At 35.8% G+C, this 22,974-nt stretch overlaps 1 protein-coding gene across 1 annotated transcript in view; it reads left to right on the top strand.

Moving 5' to 3' along the window:
- Positions 1-19,417: 19,417 nt before the first annotated feature.
- Tbce (Tubulin-binding cofactor E) overlaps positions 19,418-22,974 on the top strand; it is a 165,027-nt gene continuing 161,470 nt past the window's right edge. Inside the window, exons 1-3 of the mRNA XM_067772355.1 lie at positions 19,418-19,527; positions 19,629-19,860; positions 19,958-20,433. Coding sequence (XP_067628456.1) covers positions 19,765-19,860; positions 19,958-20,433 — 572 coding nt within the window. The 5' untranslated portion in view covers positions 19,418-19,527; positions 19,629-19,764. The remainder of the gene's footprint in view (positions 19,528-19,628; positions 19,861-19,957; positions 20,434-22,974) is intronic.

The following is a 22,974-nucleotide window of genomic DNA, read 5'->3' on the forward strand; positions in this document are numbered from 1 at the left end:
GAAGTCTATATCTACCTCGATTCCTTTATATACACAATGAAGGAGTTTTTGCTAGATTCCAACTTTTTTTCATGGGCACACGTCTTGTGATTCACCACACACTATGCAATTTCAATGTTAATGTTAACCAGTTAACAGTTTCAAGTTTTTTTTATTTTCTCTTAAGATGATTTCTTTTTGGGAATATAGGTATTTGTAGGATTAATTATATTTAAATTTTATTATTTGTAGCAAAATGTTTGCATGTTTTATAGGTATTTTAATATCAATTTATATTTAAATAAAATAATTTAGAAATTTAAAAAAAGTTAGAAAATGCTTAATTTGATGGGTAAAGTGGGTTGAAAATAGCCTTGCGGCGTTGCAAATTCGTATATACGCTTAGTAGCAAATAATACAACCAAAAGAATTTAGTACGTTTGGCGCACCTGCTTTGCATTTGTTTGAGGCTGCAGGTATTCTGCCTCACTTGAACTTTTTTTTTTATTATGCAAAATAGCGAATTACGAATTTTCGGTAAGCAAAAGTATAGTCGATGTCTTTTTGCTCATTGCAAAAAGTTTTCTTAAAAGACCTCAAAAACATTTCGCTTTTGCTATTTTGTTTGTGTGTCAGGTGAAGGCGGTGAAGAAAAAGATTTTTTGCTCCTTTGAAATATCAGAAAAGAAATGGAAATGTGAAGTTTTGTGGGTATAGCCTCATGCGTAAAAGGAAGGGCATGTGTGCGTACGAACATAGTACAGGTCTACAAGTAGGATAATTAGCAGCACGCACATACACAGCCACGCTCACCTGATAAAATGCTTGTTCTTGTTCGTTTTTTTTGTGGATGCTATTTGGCACTGTTGTACTTCCTGGTACTTCTTAGTTCCAAGAAAAGTGTAGTAGCTGCTAACGAAAATTGTGTAAAATTTTTATCGTAAAATTACAAAGAAATATCCTTATTTACTTTTAAACGAGCACTTAATTTCATCTCTCTTTAAAATCCATATGTTTTGGGCAATTTTAATTAACAAATTGTGATACGTGATTCAAGGTTCGATTCGAGCTCAAGGCCAGAACAATAATTTTTTTCTAATGATAATTATTGTTATTTTTTAATTTTTCTAAATTTGAAAAATTGTATTTTGTTTTTGGAATCGAACCTTGAATCATTTATCAACAGGCCGATAAAAACAAAAACAATTGCAAATTGTGATACTTTATTACCTGGGACAATTGCTAAAACACGACCAAAACTATCGAGAAGGTATAAATAGACGCGTTTTTGCCTCGCTTCCAATAATTGATAACAGGACAAAACGCGTCTTTTCATTCCTCTTTCCACATTTTTGGACGGGTTATTGCAGTCGATCCCAGTTTCAAACTGCTTTTCGCGGATAACTTTTGAGCGGGTAGAATAACTTAGCACCCGCAGGTTCCACTGAGTTCCAGAATAGTTTGACACTGACCGAAGTGTTAAACTGCAGTGTGTTAGAAAGAGAAAGGAATTGTTTCCTTCTCATACATATCATACTTGTAAACCTGTACAATGCGTACGAACGCCAAAAAACTATTTTCATACATTTGACAGTTTTTATGAGTGCCTGGTAATATAAAAATGTTACTTGCTAAATGCTTCTTCTTTCTTACACTTTGAAGGCAAGACTGGATTTTTTCACAATGTCTTTGAAAAAATAAATTCTACAAGTTTGCTTTTTGGACAAGGTTTAGGGGGGAATGGAAGTTTTTCTCTTAGGTTGCAGTAGTTTTGGCCTATATGTACGAGGCCAGACAGAAAGTTTGAATGTGTTAGAAGAAGAATCAAGTCGAAATAAAAATTTAAGATTTTGTCTGACTTCGATTTTTTGTTCTTCCTCTTATGTTCGTGATTTTGTAGATGAGGCGTAAGCGGGAATGTAAGATTTCCTCGCCAAAATGTAAGATTGTATTAGTTTTGGCCTATATGTACGAGGCCAGATAAAATGTTTGAATGTGTTGGTAAGAAGAATCGACACAAAATTTAAGATTTTCTCTCTGGTTTGACGTTTATGCTTGTTGTCAAGGCGAAGGCGGGTATGGAAGATAGGAAAAATGCTTGCATATTTTTAGCGATATTTGCTATTTTGTATGGTCGCCTATTACCTATTACCATGCCAGCTTTCGATGGTCTTACAAAATGCCATCCTTTGAGAACAATTTCTAACAATTGAAATTTGGTTAGCTTTTGACAAAAATAAATTGATACAAGTGCTCTACACCTGCACCAAATATAATCTTGGATAAATTCCTCCTAAGACCTTATAGGTCCGACACATAAGCAGTTTTTCATATAGATGAGTCTAACACATGCTTATGCATTATGAGCAGATTGCACGTATTTTTATGGAGAACGGTAAAATGAGCGACACTGGCGCCATCTGATCTTGAAATGTAGCCATCTCCCAAATTTTGTTCCAAACAAATCATAAGAAGAAGAACTTGACATTTGACTTTGGCTAAGGGTGATGGCACACTTTGCAAGAGAAATTATTTTTCCCACTGGTTGGTAAAATTTCTAACTGTTTTGGCAATTGGAAACTGCAATATAATAATCGAATACGACACAAAATATGTTAACAAGTATTTTTGTTGTATAGGGAGAATGTTTACAATAGTGCTTCGCGAAATTTTGTATGTGAATGGGCAAGGCGTAATAAACTTCAATTGGCAAGTCTGAAGTTCCTTCATATTTACAAACGCAACATCTTGGTTGATTGTGGCGATGTTATTGGAATGCATAAGCTTGTGTTAAACGCATCTATATGGCGGCCTTTACTTAATAGGGAAATTCAATTTACAATGAAACAATACAATCATAAATTATTTAAAAAAAAAAATCAGAGAATTAGAACTTGTAAGAATAACTATTTGCTCTGATCAGAGAATTTTTAGGTAACAGACTTGTAGTCAATCTGAGCCGGTTGCCACCATGAACCAATAAACAGATCCCGCATTAAAAAATGAGAGAGCAAAAAATCATAGTTAGCCGTGAAAGAAATTTTCTCGGCGTGATGTCACGCTTTTGACAACATTTTTTATTACTGACGCAGTGTTCAGACTTTATTACAATCTGAGTATTTTGCTCCGCTCTTACCTCCTACTACATTTTTTACCCCAAAGATTTATTTGGGTAGAGTTGAAAATTAAATAGTATTACTACCTAATATCTTTTGGTGGTTATTGTATACGTATGAAAAGCTGATGGTTAAAAAGTGACTATTGGATGAAATGACGTGAATTCATTGTTTGTATCTTAGGACGTGTTTTTTCACATTTTACTAACAGTTTTTGTACTTTTTTCCTAAGGAATGAGAAAAGAAGGAGTAACAGGAGCCAAAATTCAATATATAGCACTTCTTGAAGTTGTATATAAAAATTAAGCACGTTGAGTCAGTGAGGTCGGCTAACCCTGTTTTGTGATAACAGTCGCCAATTTGGGGCACCAACCGAGGTCAAATCTTCCTCCAACTGTTTCTCCCAACTCAGTCCAGGTTTTCTCTTTCCTCTGTTTACAAACTGCCGGAGCGTATTCGTTCATCCGCATAACATGCCCTAGCTAGCGAATCCTGCACTATCGTCATGTCTACGTAAAGCTCATATAACACATCATTAGCCGTGTTTTTTAACACGCGTATATCCGTTTACGCTTAAACTTTATATTGACTGCTAAGAGACAAACTATAAATACACCTCTGAAATTGCTGCGCATAAATTTTGTCCTACTAAATTTCAATACGCATTATACTCAGATGTAACTGAAATATGTGTCTTTGTTTCACCCTGTACACTAATTCTATGTATTATATGTGTGTCCACAATTCATCGCAACTGATTCAGCTATATGTTATACCCTATGGCCATCAGAGCGTTGCGTCTCCGCTTTTCGGTACACCCTGTTGCTGTAGCTAGTTGTTTTACCACAGCCGCTAGATGGGTCTCCTAAGCATTATCTAAGCGAAGATAGGCGTTTTTTAACACGCGCAAACGAAACGTATACGCGCGTGTTAAAAAACATGGCTATTATACCTCCTCCGACACTCGCCGTCGACATAACGATTAGAACTATAAACCTTCCGGAGAACTTTTCTCTCGAATACTCCAAGAGCCATTTCATCTTCTTTCGACACCTTCCATCATTCCGAGCCATACATCAGGACAGGTATGATGAGTCACTTGTAGAGCGAGAACTTTGTTCGTTGAGAGAGGACTTTACTTCTCAATTGCCTAAAGAAGCACTTGTTGGCAAGAGTTATTCCCGTTTGATTTCTAGGCCGACATTGTTTTTGCTTTTAATGCTGCTTCCCAAATGAACGAAATCCTTCACAGTCTCGAATTTATATCTGTCAACAGTAACGTAGCTATAAAGGTCACGATGACAACAAGTACTTCGTCTTGTCCAAATTTACTGCAAGACCAACTTTTTCTTGCTTCTTTATCTTCGCCTCCATGTTTGAAGAGCCCGCCGGGTATCCCGTCATTACTTGTCACCTTGTGATTTTTTAGCCGTGAGATTGGATGCCGGGGAGTGTTTTTCATCATCGGCGATCGGGGTATCGGGTTCGTCGTCCCCCACACTTTGTACATCAGTTAACAGGTCGCCATTATCGTTCCTACAGGAATCTGCCCCGGCGTGAAACCTTCTGTCATTAAAAGAGCATTAAATATGTATGGTAAAACGAAAATAATAATAATAATATTTTTTTTTTCTTCGCGATAAATATCTGTGGAGATAGAATATGGTGTGTTAATGGGAGCATTAATTGGTCATCCTACACGTTTTAGGCTGACTCCATGTGCATCTGATAAGGCAGATAACATTTTTGCTAAGAAAAATTTTATGGCAAAAACACAATCGAAAGGTTTGCCAAGCCACCAAATCAATTTGATGTTAGTTGTTCGCCCGCTTTCAAAAAGGAAGAAAAAATATACTCCGAAAATTTAATTTTTACTCCGACGTAGTCGTTTGCTCAGGTAACGGTTTTAAATACTCCGAACACTGGTAGCGAAACATAAGAGAAATGTAATAAATCGAAAAATTTCGAAAGCGCTACGTCATCAAACTTTTTTTTTAAATTCGATTACAAATACAACAATTCCGGATTGCGCGATCTTGGATCATTCGATTATGGGTTGCCACACAGATGAACAGAGAAAATGGTTAAAGGAAACTTCTGTAACGTCTTGTGACATCCCTGCAAAAATTGTTGGATTACGTGTTCCATTTTCTTCATGTTGGAGTACGCTAACAATACTCCTTTGCAATGCGTTTGCGGACCACCATCAGCCGATCATTGCTCGTTTTTTAACGACAGTGATCACGACACGATGACGATCGAACAGAGTTACCAAAAGTAAAATATTGCATGCAAATAACTAATAATAAAATTTTACTTTGGCAACTCTGATAAAATGCAACAGCGCACTGGTTTTATGTATACATACTATAGTATAGAGAAATATTAGTTTATTCACGCAAATGCTAAATAACATAAGAATATTCGTAGTATAAAATATACAAGTTGTATTGCCCCTCTTCATTTACTTTCATTTTAAATTAAATTCACTTCGATAATTCTTTCCGACACAATTCCTCTTTAGTACTTTGGCATATGATCCTCTGTGGGTGCTCCATGGAGTACTACAGTGAAAGTACTTTGGAAAGTACTCTCACGTATGTACTCTATGGAATACAACCAAAGCGAGAGTGGGATCACCTACTCCTCTCCTAGGACATCGCAATGTTAATTGGAGCACATTTTTTGTATGAATACAGATTAGATTTGGAGCAGTCCTATACTCCCAAAGGAGTGTTCCTTCCCTGCAAAAATTGTTGGATTACGTGTTCCATTTTCTTCATGTTGGAGTACTCTAACAATACTCCTTTGCAATGCGTTTGCGGACCACCATCAGCTGATCATTGCTCGTTTTTTAACGACAGTGGACACGACGCTATGACGATCGAACAGAGTTGCCCAAAGTAAAATATTGCATGCAAATAACTAATAATAAAATTTTATTTTGGCAACTCTGATAAAATGCAACAGCGCAATGGAACACGTAATCCAACAATTTTTGCAGGGTATACATACTATAGTATGTATAGAGAAATATTAGTTTATTCACGCAAATGCTAAATAACATAAGAATATTCGTAGTATAAAAAATAAAAATTGTATTGCCCCTCTTCATTTACTTTCATTTTAAATTAAATTCACTTCGATAATTCTTTCCGACACAATTCCTCTTTAGTACTTTGGCATACGATCCTCTGTGGGTGCTCCATGGAGTACAACAGTGAAAGTACTTTGGAAAGTACTCTCACGTATGTACTCTACTCGCGTTTTTTGAAGGGTAGTGATCTTGACAGTGCGCTCCTTTCTGTAGGAGTTTTTACGTCAAACAAAAAAAATGATTAACCCGTTGTGATTGAAAATTTGGTATTTTTATTGAAGACATATTACCGACATAAATTCACAAAATTATGACAAGGCAATAGATGAAGTTTTTACAGAAGTGCAAGAAGGCCGTTTCGTTATAGATGAAACTGTTGAGTTAGATGAAATGTATGAAGATGGCCTGGCCTACATTGCTGGATATATAATCCGAAAACTTGATCTTACGCGCTATGAAGAAGAAAATTCGGCTTCTTACAGCTGGATAAATAAAAGAGAATATGCTAGCCTTAGTAAGCCCAACCATGAATTTTTTAATAAAATTTAATATTTAGAAATGGTTTTCGCCAAATACAATGGTGAAGAAATATCCCACCAAAAAAAATTATTGCCAAATTTGCTAGAGCTATGCAAAGACATACACTTGGAAGAAGATGTCAAAAAGTTTTTTTTAGATGCCGAATATTTTTTATAATTAAGCATTTAAACAAAAAATTGAGGATGCAAAAACATAAAAAAATTGCATTTAAAAATAAAAAAATGGCAAAGACTATTGTATAAAAAAAGAACGTTGTTTTAATCATTTTCATAAAGCTAAAATCCTTAAATAAGTACATATTTTCTAAACTAGGTCTTGGTGGCAAAAGTGGCTCCGTTAGATTTCTAGGGGGCGCCTAGAAATTATTGTTTAGCCAAAAGTCTCTTGCCTGACCCAAATACTTTGGCCTCAAAAATGTAGATTCTAAAGTAGCACTCGTGTCAAAAATCGATCCATTACATTTCTAGGTTGCAGCTTTTTTAGTTTAAATTAGTGTTTGGCTAAGAATCTTCCCGGTTTGGTCATTTTGCGGCTTCATCATATGCGATATAATTTTTTAACAAGACAGTTGTATGTGTCCAAATACTGTGCTTGGGCCGCAAAGGGTTAATACGCTTGTTTACAAATTTTTGAAAGAAAAACTCCTACAAAAACAAAATATTTCAGTTGTCAATTCTACCTTGTTGAATTTGCCTTGAGAAAAATATATGCATATCTTCGCATATGAGGTGAAACCACAGCCCCTGTGATTTTCCCATAAGGGGCCGAACCCAAGGACAGAAGATGAGACCTGTAGACAAGTACAAAATGGGCGCTTCACAAGTGTTGATCAATCGTTGAGTGATAATTTTCTGACGCATCGTTAAGTATTTTTGATCCGCTCAATCGGTGGGGTCAAATAAGTTTGTAGTGACAGTTCTTTGACAATTTAAAATGTTGGTTATTCATATAATATCCTTATTAATATTATAGTGAGTTGTGAAATTATAATTTAGGGAGTCATCTCCTTAAAATTCATAGATAATTATTTCATTTGACAACTGACTCAACTCGTCGTTCAGAGAAAAAAATTATTGGCACATAGTCATAGTCAAAATAAAATAGGTTTTAAATTTGGTTGGAAGTTTTTGACATAATTTTGTATGAGCTATCTGCCAAAAAAGGTGCAACTAAATTTTAAACCTATTTTATTTTCACTCTGACTATGCGCCTATAGGCTTTAAATTTAGGTGCAGCTTTTTTGACAGATATCTCATAGAAAATTATGTCAAAAAGCTGCAACTAAACCTATTTTATTTTCACTATGACAGCTGACGGAAACATGTTTGCCACATATCAACCATGGAGGAACCAGAGTCCCCCATGGTATGAACTAAAATAATTAAATAAAATAAATAAATAATTTTGCATGTAAATGCAACAACAATGATTTGAGACAGATAAATCCAGATAGAAGTCTGGTTCAAGTTGTGAGCCAGATAAATTGTTAGTTTCTGATATTTAGTTTGGCAACCTTTAATAAACCAACTTTTTTCAAAAATAGATGGCGCTGCGTGGCCTTGCATGGTGAAACGTCTTGCGATTCACCATGTTTCCCAAATGCAAGTTAACTTCCCTTTAAAAAACGCGAGTACTCTATAAATAATGTAAGGAATACTCCTTTGGGAGTATAGGACTGCTCCAAATCTAATCTGTATTCATACAAAAAATGTGGTCCAATTAACATTGCGATGTCCTAGGAGAGGAGTAGGTGATCCCTTTCTCGCTTTGTTTGTGATTATTCGATAGAGTACATACATGAGAGTACTTTCCAAAGTACTTTCACTGTAGTACTCCATGAAGCACCCACAGAGGATCATATGCCAAAGTACTAAAGAGGAATTGTGTCGGAAAGAATTATCGAAGTGAATTTAATTTAAAATGAAAGTAAATGAAGAGGGGCAATACAACTTTTATATTTTATACTACGAATATTCTTATGTTATTTAGCATTTGCGTGAATGAACTAATATTTCTCTATACATACTATAGTATGTATACCCTTCAAAAAACGCGAGTACTCCATAAATAATATAAGGAATACTCCTTTGGGAGTATAGGAGTATTCCAAAACTAATCTGTATTCATACAAAAAATGTGCTCCAATTAACATTGCGATGTCCTAGGAGAGGAGTAGGTGATCCCGCTCTCGCTTTGTTTGTGAGTAATCCATAGAGTACATACGTGAGAGTACTTTCCAAAGTACTTTCACTGTAGTACTCCATGAAGCACCCACAGAGGATCATATGCCAAAGTACTAAAGAGGAATTGTATCGGAAAGAATTATCGGAGTGAATTTAATTTAAAATGAAGGTAAATGAAGAGGGGCAATACAACTTTTAAATTTTTTACTACGAATATTCTTATGTTATTTAGCATTTGCGTGAATAAAGAAACTAATATTTCTCTATACTATAGTATGTATACATAAAACCAGTGCGCGGTTGCATTTTATCAGAGTTGCCATAGTAAAATTTTATTATCAGTTATTTGTATGCAATATTTTACTTTTGGCAACTCCGTTCGATCGTCATCGTGTCGTGATGACTGTCGTTAAAAAACGAGCAATGATCGGCTGATGGTGGTCCACAAACGCATTGCAAAGGTGTATTGTTAGAGTACTCCAACATGAAGAAAATGGAAGACGTAATCCAACGATTTTTGCAGGCAATTAATCGCAACTGATTTAGCTATATGTTATACACAGGCATACAACAGAGGGTTGTGTTCCCGCTTTTCGGTACACCCTGTTGCTGTAGCTAGTTGTTTAACCACTGCCGGTAGATGGGTCTCCTAAGCATTATCTAAGCGAGGATAGGCGTTTTTTTCACGCGCAAACGTAAACGTATACGCGTGTATAAAAAAACGCGGCTATTATCAGCCCAATTTTAAACAAAAATTTCGTGCGAGTTTTTTCCCTTCTCCCACTCCTCGTATTCTAAATAAAAATTCCTTGTGAGTTTTTTCACTTCTCTCTTTCCTCCTATTCTGAACAATGTTCGAAAAAGCGGGAACCGGTTATGGGAGAAAAGTAGATATTACGAATGTGAGAGGGAGATTTCTCTGCCATCTCTTAGGAGTTTTTTCACTGGTTAAATTAAAGGCAGTGCATCAAAATAGTTAAAGGAAACTGGTTCTTTTAAGAAAGAACACACTTATTTGTACAAATTTGTGCTAAGATATGTACATTCTAGCACAATATTCTTCATTTTAAGTCGAAAACTATGTCATAATCAACGGAAGAGCTCTTGGTATATTTGATGAAGCCATCCAGAAATTGCGTAAGGATATTTTAAGAAATAGATTTTGGCATATGATGAAAGACGAATTCAACTCGACTTGGCCTCCAGAAAACTGCTTTGCTGAATGGCGGATTTGTGTTATCCAGCTGTCTTCTTCTTATTATGCTCATCTGTTGATGTTGCTGTGGCACCAATTCATTACTAATTTCAGTGAATACCATATGAAATCCAATACTGTATTGTTTATATTATTTTATTTCGTAATTTCAAACAAATTCGCAAAAATAATTAAACTTTAAATTTTTTAAACAAAATAAGAAATGCGCAACGAAATATCAATTGACAAAACAGCTAGAACGAAATCCCGAGGGAATATTTAGAATTGGGCTGTATATCTATCCTCTTTGGTGGTTCTAAGCGATTTTAATGCCCACCATTCTCTGTGGCAAGCTGGCAGTAGGGGTGAGATATATATTGTAACGAATTTTGGAGGATTCCCATTATTTATACCCTTCTGGGAACGTTTGAATGCTGAACTGTCGAATAAATAACTACAACAGTATTGCAAAATTGTATTTATTTGACCTACTTTGGGAGTAGTACTTCACAACTAATAGCGTATTTAAATCAAACTGATTAGTCATTCCTCAGCTTATGCTGCTCTTACACTCTCTATTGCCTCGTCCGCATATTTCTTCTAAGGTCCAAACGTTTCACCTTCTAGAACTGTTTTATCTTCTGCTTGGTAATTGAGTTATATGCGTGTGTATGTGCGAGTAACAACTTCGGCTGATGACCACATGTGTGTGTGTACAATATCTCTTCACTTCGAGCTGTTGGTTGTGTGTGTGCATCAATGAACTGCAAAAATCGAACACAACAACGTTCGATTACATTCGGCAACATGATCGTGTTCAATGATCCAACTTGCTTAAACGAACATAATCGACATTAATTTAAAATCAACCAACTTATTGCATGCGTGAATATGATCAATTCAGGCGTTTGCTCGTTTGCCTCAACGGCGATTACATTCGTCGGAATGAAAAGGCAAATATGAAAACTCCATGCGTCTGAATATTTTCATGATTCTTCAGCCCTTACGTCACGGCGACAAGCTACATATAAATATACATATAAACATACATATAGACATTGCTTATGATTCTGTTTGTTTGCCGAACTAAACGATACTAATTCTCGTGCTTTGATTTTATTCTCCGCTTGCCTTCGTTTGATCAATACAATCGTACGCAAAACCTGTTCGGTCAGTCGATCGCAATCATGCAAACAGAGTCTTGTAAAGACAGATGCTGAGTTTATTCAATTAAGAGTGTATTCAATATGAATTTATTCGCATGATTAAGTGTGAATGCAAATTTTAGTGTTTGATTAAATCAAGAAAATTGTGATTTTTGCAGTTCTCTGGTGTGCCTGTACATAAGTTTACTGAATTTGTGTTGTGACTATTTACTAACAGCATCGTGATGCCCTCCACCTCGATCAAACCGTTGCTAGCCTCTCCAAATGAATCACCCTTATATTTCGTGGTTTCCCAATTGTTTGTATGCGGTAGATGACATCACTGATCCGCCTCACAACTTTGTACCGACCTTCCCAGCTACATTGAAATTTTGATGGAACACCTTTCCGCCGGTGAGGGTTGTTCTCGTCGTACCTGTGTTTCATATTACTACTCTTTATCCTAGTTCGTTGCCTCACACTCTATTGTTTTCCTACTGGACTACTTCGAAGAGCTTGAGCTTGACAGATTGGCTTTGCATAATCAGTATCGTTCTGACGCTCATTGCCATCCACATTTCCTCTGACGGTTAGACTGCTCGACTTTCTTCCGATTTGTGATACAGGTATCAGAGAACATTCAATAGCTGGGTCGCTCTTGATCATCTCCTCCAGCTTTGTACTTAAGACCACCCATGCTGTTGGAACCACTAGGGTCAAGACCGCAATGACGTGCATTTGAAGCATTTAGTAACTCTTTCACTCCGCTTTTTTCGATCCTTTCAATGCCTCAAATATTGTGTTCACCCAGTCTGGCTTTTCTACTTCCACACGGCGATACTGTTTCCTGAATCAGAGAATGTGATACCGTTTCTGCGAATGTAGGGTTTGATTTGCGTATGTCGCTCGCGTCGTTTCCAAGTTCCGTGTGCCATTTATAAAGCTCTGGATTTTTACCCTATCGGTGTATTCCACGGGTGCGTCCGCATTTGCTAGATGGGGCAGGCTTTCGACATCCGACTCAAACTCCTGCGAAGTCTCATTCGCTTTTATATATCTGTTTCCTATGCTCGCTTCCGTAACGTCTCTCAACATCGGTATTCAATGCTTCATAACTGTTCCGTTCGTACTCTGGAATTGTCTGTACGATTTCAGCTGCAGGCCCTTTCAATGCCACGAACAGTGCAGGATTTTTATCTTCAGTATTTCACTTGTTCACTTCTGAAGTTTTCTCGAGTTAAAGGTTAAATACCTGGAAAGAAGCAAAGCCGTGAAAAGATGGAGTTTTTACCTTCTCAATGCTCGCTGGAATAGCTGGGCGATTTAGTTGCAACTCCTGTACACGACCTCTCAATGTTTCAATCTCGGCAGTTGTAAAGTTTTTGTATCCGTTGCCTCCAGCTTCGATGATACCCTTATTTCCTGTGACTCCAGCTGCGAGGATATGCGAGCCTCTTGTGCTTTCAACTGCTCAGCCAACAAATATGACATATATGTCTTCTGTTTTTCCAGTTGTGATGCCATATGTTTTCTTTTCTTCCACACGTGCTTCCATCTTGGATGTTATGCGTGTCTCCTGGAATTGCAACTGCGATGACATGTTTGTGGATATTTGTGATGGCATTGTGATGGGCTCGCCCATCCAAATTGCGCGGGATTGATAGGTGGAAGTTGTAGACAACATCAATGATCCCGCCAGAGGAGTACGTTGGTCATGTCCTAAATGAAGATAAACTGAAAAAGATCTTTTTAGGCTGTTTAAGCAAACGCGCAATGCGTTTTTTTGAAATATCCAAAGAGTTTTCCGTAATAAGTGAAAAGGTTAGGCATTATGACAACTTGTTCAATTCTTTTAAGTGTTTAGATGAGTTATCACACTCTTCCAATAAAGAAAAGGATAGCCTAACAAAAAACCAAAGGGCAACAAAAACCCACCCAACGCTTTGAGTCTGATCCTCTTTCAAAGTGATCCTTCACCCCAAGTGCAAGATTTGATAAACCTAGCTTCCCCAAATCCGCAAGCTGTAGTGCCTTCCACTTCGAAGGTCACGAATACAACGATCCCTGAGTCTCAAACTGCACCTCTTATAGCAGAAACATCCGTTAAGAAGCTGGTTGTGGTCCCGCAAAAAAATCTATTTTTGTGTCTGGATTTGACAAAGACACCTCTGTTGATGGCATTAAGTCCCATGTTGCCTCAAAAATAAAGGCTGACGGCATGACGATAAGAAAATTCAAGTTTAGTTATGAAAGAAATATTTCCTCGTTTAGAATTGATGTTTATTTAAAATATTTCGAAACCCTTTTATATAGAGAATATCGCCCAATTTCCACGTCAAAACTCTGTTCCAAAAAACTTAATTTAAAATCTACCTTCAGAATATATTACCAGAACGTTAGAGGTATAAACTCAAAGTTAACCGATCTATATTTAAAATCGTTTCACTGTAATTACAAAATTATTGCTTGTATGAAACTTGGTTGGAACCACATGTTTTGGATTCCGAAATTATTTGTGACGAGTATCAGTCTAATAGAAATTATCGCTTAAACAGAACCGGGGGTAGTGTTTTGCTGGCTGTACATTCTTCAATACCATCCGAGGAGGTTAATTTACCAGCTACTGATGACATCTAATTTAAATGCGTCCGAATCCTGCTAGAAAGAGGACGGATTTACTTAGTCGTTTGCTACATTCCTCCCTCATCTGACCAATCAGTGTATATGCGACATGTTTCATTGATAAAAACTGTTTATTCGATGATGCAGCCATGCGACTCAATGCTTGTCTTGGGCGATTTTAACCTGCCGCATATATCATAGAACACCTATGATCATAAAATTTTACCAGTCTCATCTAAGACATGTAACAACGATTTTATATGAAATATCCGACTTTTGTCTTTATCTTTACGGAAAAATTTTAGATTTCGCCTTTGAGGATGACATATCTAAATTCTCTGTGAACCGATACGAGCCTCTAGTTTTACCTGAAGATGTTTACCATCCTTCCCCCGAGATAATTTACGAAACCATGGGCAACGTTTATGGTTTTATAAATAAACCAAAGTGTTTATACCAGTCGTTTTGATTTTTCGAGAGCCAATTTCAAAAAATTAAATGAAGAACTTTGTAAAGTAACTTGGCCTCAACGTAATGCGGGCGTGGATCAGATCGTTTTTTATTTTAATAGTATCATTTATAACTTGTTTGAAAAGTATGTGCCCACACGTATTTCTTCATATGATGAACCAATGCAAGCCTGGGTCACTAAAGAACTAAACTCTTTGAAAAACAAAAAGTCACGTTACTTAAAATTATATAAGAAGACTGGCTTACATTCCAATTACGTTCGTTATGCTATTCTGCCTCATAAGTATTTTGAACTTCATAAAAAGTGCTATAAAGGTTACGCCTGTAAAATTAAGAAAAAATTATTACCAACGGTTGAAGAACGTTCTTTTTTTAGACGGAATTGCTTAGCTGCTTGGTGCAATGTGAACCACATGCCGCTTAATCTTGAGAAATGTAAATTTATGTGTTTTTCGCGTAGGAGTTTACAACCAGCTTCTTACGCAATTAACAACCAAAACCTTGAAAGTGTTAATGTTTTTGTAGACTTGAGAGTTACAATGAACTTCAAGCTTAGCTTCAACACTCATATAAGTGTCACTGTCAATAGAGCTAAAGGAATCTTAGCATTTGTGAAAAGGTAGTCAAAAGAGCTTAGCGACCCCTACGTGACGAAACCCCTCTTCATAATATTGGTTAGACCGATATTACAGTATAGCTCAATAGTATAGAATCCGCGTTTTCAAGTCCAAACTGACAGGTTTGAATCAATACAAAAACAGTTTTTAATATTTGCTTAAGGAACTTTCAATGGCACTCGTCATTTAATCTTCCACCTTATACTAATCGATTAAAACTTATCAATCTGCCAACTATTGCTAGTCGTAGAGAAATGCTTGGCGTAATATTTATGACAAATGGATGGCTCGATTTCACGCCCATTTCTTCTGAAAGAAGTGAACTTTATTGTTCCCTGTCGCACTACGAGACAATACAAACCTCTTCTTTTAAAACAATGTAGAACGAATTTCGATCTTAACGAACCTTTCCCGTGTTTGTGCCAAGATTATAACTCTCACTCAAACATATATGATAAGTCGGACTCCCTTTTTCTATAAAAAAGACTGTCCTTATCTCTCTTAATCGTTAATATTGTATATGTTTGTTTCTATATTCTATTAATTTAAGTTTTACCCACAGCTGATGATATTTCTTCGGTAGCTGAGCAGTTTTAGATCTCGACGCTTGACAAACCCCATCAATGACTCGGCAAAAAAAAAAAAAATAATAATTCGATGCTCCTTGTTCTGACCCTTTGGAAAATCAGGTATCTTGTAACATTTCCACAATTTCAATTCAAGTATTAACGGATGTGAACAACCTTTTCTGAGCGAATTTACTGAAATCACAATTAAGGTGTGGCATCTAAAGCATCGAGCACCGAAGTTTTTTTGCAATCCTGGAATTTTAAAACAACAATCCCGGGACTTCACGATCTTTCGGGATCATCCAGAGACTGTTAGCTTTGTATTTTGGAATTTATCCAGATAGATGTCGGGATCACTACGTTGTTGTTACATTTGCTAGTTAAATTTTTATCGTTATCTGAATCAGGCTTCACTGGAACGCAACTATTGTCACATTTTTCAAAAGAGAAATCAAAGTATAACCTACAAAAATTGTTGGATTACGTGTTCCATTTTCTTCGTGTTGTATTTCTCTAACAATACTCCTTTGCAATGCGTTTGCGGACCACCATCAGACGATCATTGCTCGTTTTTTAAAGACAGTGATCACGACACGATGACGATCGAACAGAGTTGCCAAAAGTAAAATATTGCATGCAAATAACTAATAATAAAATTTTACTTTGGCAACTCTGATAAAATGCAACAGCGCACTGGTTTTATGTATACATCCCTGAAAAAATTGTTGGATTACGTGTTCCATTTTCTTCATGTTGGAGTACTCTAACAATACTCCTTTGTAATGCGTTTGCGGACCACCATCAGCCGATCATTGCTCGTTTTTTAACGACCGTGATTACGACACGATGACGATCGAACAGAGTTGCCAAAAGTAAAATATTGCATACAAATAACTGATAATAAAATTTTACTATGGCAACTCTGATAAAATGCAACCGCGCACTGGTTTTATGTATACATACTATAGTAAAGAGAAATATTGGTTTCTTTATTCACGCAAATGCTAAATAACATAAGAATATTTGTAGTAAAAAATATAAAAGTTGTATTGCCCCTCTTCATTTACCATCATTTTAAATTAAATTCACTCTGCTAATTCTTTCCGACACAATTCTTCTTTAGTACTTTGGCATATGATCCTCTGTGGGTGCTCCATGGAGTACTACAGTGAAAGTACTTTGGAAAGTACTCTCACGTATGTACTCTATGGAATACTCACAAACAAGGCGAGAGTGGGATCACCTACTCCTCTCCTAGGACATCGCAATGTTAATTGGAGCACATTTTTTGTATGAATACAGATTAGTTTTGGAATACTCCTATACTCCCAAAGGAGTATTCCTTGTATTATTTATAGAGTACTCGCGTTTTTTGAAGGGTTATATTATTTATAGAGTACTCGCGTTTTTTGAAGGGATACTATAGTATGTATAGAGAAATATTAGTTTATTCACGCAAATGCTAAATAACATAAGAATATTCGTAGTATAAAATATAAAAGTTGTATTGCCCCTCTTCATTTACTTTCATTTTAAATTAAATTCACTTCGATAATTCTTTCCGACACAATTCCTCTTTAGTACTTTGGCATATGATCCTCTGTGGGTGTTCCATAGAGTACTACAGTGAAAGTACTTTGGAAAGTACTCTCACGTATGTACTCTATGGAATACTCACAACCAAAGCGAGAGTGGGATCACCTACTCCTCTCCTAGGACATCGCAATGTTAATTGGAGCACATTTTTTGTATGAATACAGATTAGATTTGGAGCAGTCCTATACTCCCAAAGGAGTATTCCTTCCCTGCAAAAATTGTTGGATTACGTGTTCCATTTTCTTCATGTTGGAGTACTCTAACAATACTCCTTTGCAATGCGTTTGCGGACCACCATCAGCCGATCATTGCTCGTTTTTTAACGACAGTGATCACGACACGATGACGATCGAACAGAGTTGCCAAAAGTAAAATATTGCATGCAAATAACTAATAATAAAATTTTACTTTGGCAACTCTGATAAAATGCAACAGCGGACTGGTTTTATCTACCCTGCAAAAATCGTTGGATTACGTGTTCCAGTTTCTTCATGTTGGAGTACTCTAACAATACTCCTTTGCAATGCGTTTGCGGACCACCATCAGCCGATCATTGTTCGTTTTTTAACGACAGTCATCACGACACGATGACGATCGAACAGAGTTGCCAAAAGTAAAATATTGCATACAAATAACTGATAAAAAAAGTTTACTATGGCAACTCTGATAAAATGCAACCGCGCTCTGGTTTTATGTATACATACTATAGTATAGAGAAATATTAGTTTCTTTATTCACGCAAATGCTAAATAATATAAGAATATTCGTAGTAAAAAATATAAAAGTTGTATTGCCCCTCTTCATTTACCTTCATTTTAAATTAAATTCACTCCGATAATTCTTTCCGACACAATTCCTCTTTAGTACTTTGGCATATGATCCTCTGTGGGTGCTTCATGGAGTACTACAGTGAAAGTACTTTGGAAAGTACTCTCACGTATGTACTCTATGGAATACTCACAAACAAAGCGAGAGTGGGATCACCTACTCCTCTCCTAGGACATCGCAATGTTAATTGGAGCACATTTTTTGTATGTATATAGATTAGATTTGGATCAGTCCTATACTCCCAAAGGAGTATTCCTTACATTTATTGAAGGGTTGTGGACATACATAGAGTTAGTGTAGAGGGTGAAACAAAAACACATATTTCAGTTACATCTGAGTATAATGCGTATTGAAATTTAGTAGTACACATTTTATGCGCAGCAACTTCAGAGGTGTATTTAAAGTTTGACGCTTAGCAGTCCATATAAAGTATAAACGTATAGACGTTTACGTGTAAAAAAAACACGGCTAATAAGAGACGTCAGTTTTTACTCTTTGCGAAATTCATTTGTAATGTCCCATTTGAGGGGTAATTTTAAATTGCTCCTACACATTATCGTGAGGTGTATTTGTTTGTTTTAAGGGATTTTAGTAATTAAACTATTCATCCTTTTTCCAACAATCACAATTATATTAATATCAACTTCTTAAAAATGTGTAGAAGGTAATTTTCTAATACCCACCAATCAGGTACATTACAAATAAATATCAAACCATTGTAAATTTTACCAAGTAGCGCAACTAACAGCTGATCGGTGAAAATTCGCACATTCACACGCACAGTTCTCGACTCAGGCTCAAAAAAACTTTAGATTATTGAATTCAAATTTTAAAGTGAGATAATCCTTGCCAATTTATGTATACAGAATATATATGGCGTTTTTGTTGTTATTAAAACAATAGTTTTATTTATATTAAAGCTTTTATCATTTTTTTTTAACTTTGAAAAAACTCCGAACACCATTCCTTCATTATATGACATTCGACTGCCTAGTCCACTGCCTTCCACTCTATTCGCAACATAACCTCTACTTAAGCTGCCAAACTATATAGTAATTATAAACAATGTATCCATGGTTCAACTATATACAGGTTGGCTCGTCTGTAAAGCAACAAAATATGTCTGTTCAAATTGTCAAAATCTGTGTATTGGTGTTGGTGCGAATGGTATGGAATGGAAACATAAAACTTAGCAGTTTTTGTATGTGTAAGTAAAATGTTGCCAATGTGTTGGTTTCATTTTGAGTTTGCCATCTCCTTTTGACAATCCCTTCGACCATGTAATGACATAAATAAAATCAGCTGATGAGATGAGCCAACCTGTACATAATTGAACCATGCAATGTATCAAACTGACGTCTCTTATTATTTCTATCCTCTTTGGAATAACTATTCCGATCACACCGCAGCGGTGATTGATTAGCGGTCTGATTGATTGCGGTCTGATTGGTTAGCTTAGAAGACCACTGTGTCCGATTGTTTCTGACTGTTAGGGAACGGACGTACTATTGGCAATTTTTCGATAATAAAATATCAATCATCACTAGTTTACGATATTATTGGTGTAAGGTAAAAAATAAAAAACAATCTGTAAAATAGCTTTTATTGTTATTAATGAAGAAAGTATTGATGATGAAAAGATATATATTAATAAATATCAAACTTTGCAGCACAAAATTGTAGAAACAAGGTTCAGAACAGAAAAATCTACATATTCCTTTAAAGCGTGGGCAAGTTTTCTAACATCAGTTAACCAAAAATCAACAAATTTGGTAATACAAGTGATTTCCAATCATCTGCATCGTCATGGTTGGTATAATCGATAATACTTGTTTGCATTATCCAATTGGAACTCGCATTAAAGTTGGTGACAATTATGGAACAGTTAAATATGTGGGCGAGGTAAGCAAAACTCTTATCAATATGTATACGATGATATGTGCCTATTTATAATACCTATTGCATTTAACCATCTAATTAACTTCTTATGGTTGTATAGGTAACTGGTTACTCTGGTTCTTGGTTAGGGATCGAATGGGATGACCCTCACCGCGGCAAGCATAATGGAAGTCTCAATGGCAAACATTACTTCCATACTCAGTATCCCAATGCTGGTAGCTTTGTGCGTCCGGGTAAAATTGGCCCATTTATGTCACTGGAAGATGCAGCAAGAGAACGCTATCTAGGTTATTCAGCGGAAAGAAGCTTAAATACGTCTTTGATTCGCGAGGCACAAGAAAATATGCAAGCAAGCTTCTTTGAAGTAGTTGGTATGGATAAGATAGCACGCAAGCAAAGTAAATTTGAGCAATTGAGTGAAGTAAGTGTAGATAGTTGTCCAGTTAATGCGGCTGGTTACTTGAAAGACTTCCAAGTTCTTACTGCATTGAATGTTAGCTCGACTCTTATTTGGAACTGGGAAATTGTTGCCAACATATGCAAGCAAGTGCCCACTTTGTTGGACTTAAATTTGAGGTATGTACTATTTTGATGTAAACCTTTTTAATTTATATAAATAATACTTTGTTAGTATCAGGGGCATATAAAGGCCAAAAAGGTGAACCGCAGACTATCTGAATTGTAGACAGACGTCAGTTGTCTTTCTGTTGTAGCGTGCGTGTTTTCTTGCGTTCGTGCCGAACAGACGTGTTTTATATCGCTCTCTGTTTTTTATTCTTTTCGTCCAGTTTTTATTTATTTATTTTACCTATTAAGATATCTGGTGTAATGGATAAGTATTGTGCCAAGTGCGACAAGCTTTTTTCGCGTTCGGATACCCTTATTGTGCCTTGTGGTGGCTTTTGCAAGAATGTCTACCATCGTTCTTGCTGTGAAGGCAACTTTTCAGAGTACGACGTAATTTTGCTTACGAAGAACCGCCACCTAAGTTATATGTGCGCGGATTGCCTAAATGCCTATGGCAAGCTTTGTAACGCCTATGACGCTGTGATGGCATCCAATAAAGCTACATTGGAGTCCACAATGCTTGCCTTGGACCTTAAATTTAAGGATTTGTTTGCGGAGATGGCTGATATAAAAAATGTCATCAAAAAGCATTTTAAAGATAATGAAGACGACTCTAACAAAAACCAGAGAATTTAAACACAATGAGAAGGCGTTTTTTTGACATCCACTGCTTACGATCCATTTGCATGTGACACCAGAGAATTTAAACACAATGAGAAGGCGTTTTTGCTAGATTCCAACTTTTTTGCATGTGAACACGTCTTGCACTTCACCACACACAATCCAATTTTAATGTTAACCAGTTAACAGCAGAAAATTCTCTGTCAACAGTTTCAGCTGGTGTATAAATTCTCTGGATTTTCTCTTAATATGATTTCTTTGTGGGAATATAGGTATTTAGTAGGATTAATTAAATTTAAATTTTATTACTTGTAGCAATATATTTGCTTGTTTTATGATTTAATATGAATTTGAACTTAATTAATATAATAATAGCAATATATTTGCTTGTTTTATGTTGATGCAAATTGCAGAAATTTTGCTTATTTCTTTACAAACAAAAACCTATTCATATACCCAAAATATGCCCTTTCATGAAATGTATGTAAATTAATCATACATTTATGAATTATCCCATCCCTTTTTGTTAATAAATTAAAATGTTAGGAAAATGTATGCAAATTGAAATATGCATGCAAATAATGTTTTGCCGACGGCATTTGCACACTTGGAATTTCTGTGCACACGAAATCCATTGCATATTTATAAAACGTTAATTTGCATAAAATGTATGCATATTAACCATGAAGTATGAATTATTAATAAATTGAAAAATTGAAATAAATAAAATATTTGATAACAATTGAATAAATTAAAAAATATTTAGTTATTATTTGGACTATGGGTGGGAGGGGAGGTACCTATAAAGAAATTTCCTAAAGCATTTTATATGTGTTATTCAGTACAATGATGTAAGTACCTATGTACTTGAATATTTTCAAAGGCAGGTTTGATAAGCCAAGTCAAACTTAAATACATTTGACCTGCCTCAAATCAACCCTGAAATATGTAAATAAGACCAACAATACACAAAAGACGTGTGCCTGTTGATCAGATGTTGAGCATTGTATCATTGAATATATATGTATGAAAATACAAACCAAAGCAAAAAAGTACAAATGTACATACATACATATATACATATTCAAGAATACTCCAATTAAAGGCAGACATGTATAAAAAGCTTGGTCGCTTTGATGCTGTGGCAGTGTCTTAAGTTATTAATAAAACAACTTGTCGCTTTCCGCGTTATGAAGCGACCAAATCAATTATGGCAATCCGCGTATACGGCCATGTATATGTAAATATCAATGCTCGTAGCAATTAGCCGACCAAATACAATAGGCACGAGCCAAATTATGTGTCGTCGGTGGTTAAAAGTGTTGCCGTTTATACCTTTAACAACTCACAGCTAAAAGGGGAATTTATTTTTTTATTTATTATAGATTTGTACATATGCTTGTGCGTAAGAATAATTTTTGTTGGAAGTGGTTGATTGAAACAGTTTGTCTTTTATTTGAACATGTGAATGTACAAACATTTGTTAGCTTATGCATGGATATATTGGTACCAATGAAGTCGGTGGGAAATGGGGGTGTAGGCTGATCTTTAGTTTAGGAATATATGTGTTGTCATATATACCAATCTAGGTTTGTTTATACCCACTCACCATTTAGGTGATTAAATTTTCAATTTCCCTACATATCAATATAATTTGATTACTCTTTCTGACAAAATAATGAGTTACCATACAATTGAACAAAAGAAATAATCAAATATGAATGAAGACTTCAACCTTCCAACCATCATAATTTATTTACAAAAAATCAGAGAATTCAAATTTCCAATATATTTGCTCTGATCAGAGATTTTTTGGTAACAGACGAACAGAGGAAATCGGTAAGAGAATTTTCTGTTACGTCTTGCACCCTGTTAAGTTAACATGAATTTGGGGAATAGTGGTGAAGTGCAAGACGTGACACATGCAAA

Source organism: Eurosta solidaginis, chromosome 3, assembly GCF_040869045.1.
Source record: "Eurosta solidaginis isolate ZX-2024a chromosome 3, ASM4086904v1, whole genome shotgun sequence".
NCBI classification, from domain to species: domain Eukaryota; kingdom Metazoa; phylum Arthropoda; class Insecta; order Diptera; family Tephritidae; genus Eurosta; species Eurosta solidaginis.